The following is a 2,350-nucleotide window of genomic DNA, read 5'->3' on the forward strand; positions in this document are numbered from 1 at the left end:
AACCACAGACAACCTGGAAAGAAACAGGGGAGGACATAATGTCAAACGAGACACATTTGAGATTTTCTTTCTGGGTCACAAAATAAAATTCCCTTATACAAAAGTTTAGATGTTCTCGTTTCCAACGAATGGAAGCATTAGTTGACATAACGGCAAAATAAAATTCACATATATAGTAAACTATAATAATGCGTGCTAAAGTATAAATATGTAGTGTAAATGATAAAAAGATGAAAGGAACAGTATTTTTGCGGTCTCAGATGTTTAGACCCAACATATATTCTTCCTCTCAGTCCGTCCTAAAGCATCAAATCATGTAAATCAGAGAATTTAGTGTTTAGCCGTTAAACATCCGGCAGATTCTCATCATGTTCATAATACCTTGTGTAGTACCTCAGATAAAAGGAGCATCACACTCTTTTCATCTGGACTCAAAGAGATCTTCCTAAAAACACCAAATTGAAAACGTAAATGAATTTGTTCATTACATTAAACAGCCTGCTTGCTTTGTGAACCAGATCAGACTTAGAAAAGCAACCAAATCTGCATTTCAAAGAGTGGTTTGTAATTACACGCAGGTAGAGAACGGGTCAAGGAACCATGGCAACACCTGCTGCAGCCAGACATGATGCTGATGCTGAGGAGAACCGCACCGCACCGCACTGCACGCACAAACAACAGCAACATCAGAGGAGAGTAAATACACCTTTTATTCAGAAGCTAAACATAAGCAAGATGGGCAAAGAAAACAATAGCGCAACATCAAGAAACTACATGGGCATTCTGAGTCAACATAAAAAATCATCAGGAATGTGTACAGGATCTCTTGTTCAAGACTTGAGCCGTCCGCCATGTAAATCTTGAGATTTTCTTTTTAAGATCCCATTGGACTTTTAACATTTATTTTCAAAAAAGGGGTTCTTGCCGTGTGTTCCTTTAAAACACTTCTACGAGGATCATTTATGATCGAATCTCCAATAAGAATCCTGTACATAGACTTGTGATTTCTTTTGACTTGGGATGAATTGGTAACACACAATAAGTCAGGAGGACCCTGCATGTATTCTTAAATAATCTTTTCACGCTTTATAGGTTTACCTTTCAAAGGTTGTAGTATAGGGACATCAGTTCATTATCAGCAAGTGCTGTAACCTCCAATGAATCAAAAGTGCATTGGGTAACAGCTGGTCACTGTTATATATATATGTATATATAAACCTGTCATCCAGATCTCGGTTCAGCGCGCAGAACGCATGATTGTCTCTGCAAAACTTTACAAGCCAAGCTCACGTGTTACTCGCCTCTCCGGGGAATATGTCCTCGTAGGCAGGTGGCAACTCGTGAAGCGGGTACGAAAACGGGTACGTGTGGTTAAGCTCCGGATTCGAGGGCGAATATCCCGGGAGCTCGATGGAGGGATGGCCCCTGCTGTGGACCTCCCCGTCCGTCTCGTCCAAGGCGTGAAACACTCCCAAGTTAATGTAGGACACCGGCTGAAACTCCCGGACAGCGAAGTTGCGCTCGTCGTTGAGGAACACAGTCCGCGCGCTGCGCCTCTGCATGCGACGTCTCCGTTGAACGCGCTCCGCTTGGTAGCGCTTAATAATCACCAAGTTCATGAGCCCGAGGAGACACTCCAGAGTGTTAAGTACGGTAGAAGCCACCAGACCCCTCTGGTAGACTTTCAGCCGGTCGCACGCCGAGTTTACCTCCACCGAATCCTCGCAATAGTGCGCGTACTTTCTCTCCACCACCGACACCGTGTCGCCGTCCACCACCGCGCCCGAGAACGCGGTGAGGACCCCCAGAAGAAACACTAAGATCCCAAAGAGAAAGAAATTCCCGCACCTGGGCTTGCCTTGACAAAACACCAGCGCCGTCCCCATCAGGACCTGCCCGAGAGCCACCAGGATCCCCGAGTAAAACGCGCCGGCCACGGTGCTCAGATGGAAGTGCGCTCGCACCCTGGAGCCCAACGCGACGCATCTGAACCCCACGACCACGGCGCTCACGGCGCAGACGAAAAGCACGCAGCTGGAGACGATGGTGCACAGTCCTTTGCCACTCAACTTCATTATAATCCTCCACTACCTCCTCTCCTCCTGACTCCTTCATCCTCCTTTGTCCTCCTCGTCAGCTCTTCTGGATGCGCTGCTGTCGGATGGTGACATGACTCGCCGGTGGTTGCGCTCCGACTCGCTTCTCCGCGGATTATTAATTATGGATAGGCTCCTTATGCGATAACAGCCCCCCGAAAGCAACCCGGAGGTTGTGGTTACCTTCATGACCCTGTCGCTCCATCCGCCCGCGCATCGCTTGTGTGTGACGCTGGAGAGGGAAGTGTCCCCCT

General features: G+C 47.4%; 1 protein-coding gene across 1 annotated transcript; it reads right to left on the reverse strand.

The window, feature by feature from the left end:
• Window positions 1-1,286: 1,286 nt before the first annotated feature.
• On the reverse strand, window positions 1,287-2,075 carry tmem271 (transmembrane protein 271; the record flags this gene model as incomplete). The annotated part of the gene is made up of 1 exon (XM_079480508.1): window positions 1,287-2,075. One exon carries the CDS (start codon window positions 2,073-2,075, stop codon window positions 1,287-1,289), a length of 789 nt encoding a protein of 262 aa, XP_079336634.1.
• Between the last annotated feature and the right edge of the window lie 275 nt (window positions 2,076-2,350).

The sequence above is a fragment of the Barbatula barbatula genome, assembly GCF_947034865.1.
Source record: "Barbatula barbatula genome assembly, chromosome: 18".
NCBI lineage: Eukaryota > Metazoa > Chordata > Actinopteri > Cypriniformes > Nemacheilidae > Barbatula > Barbatula barbatula.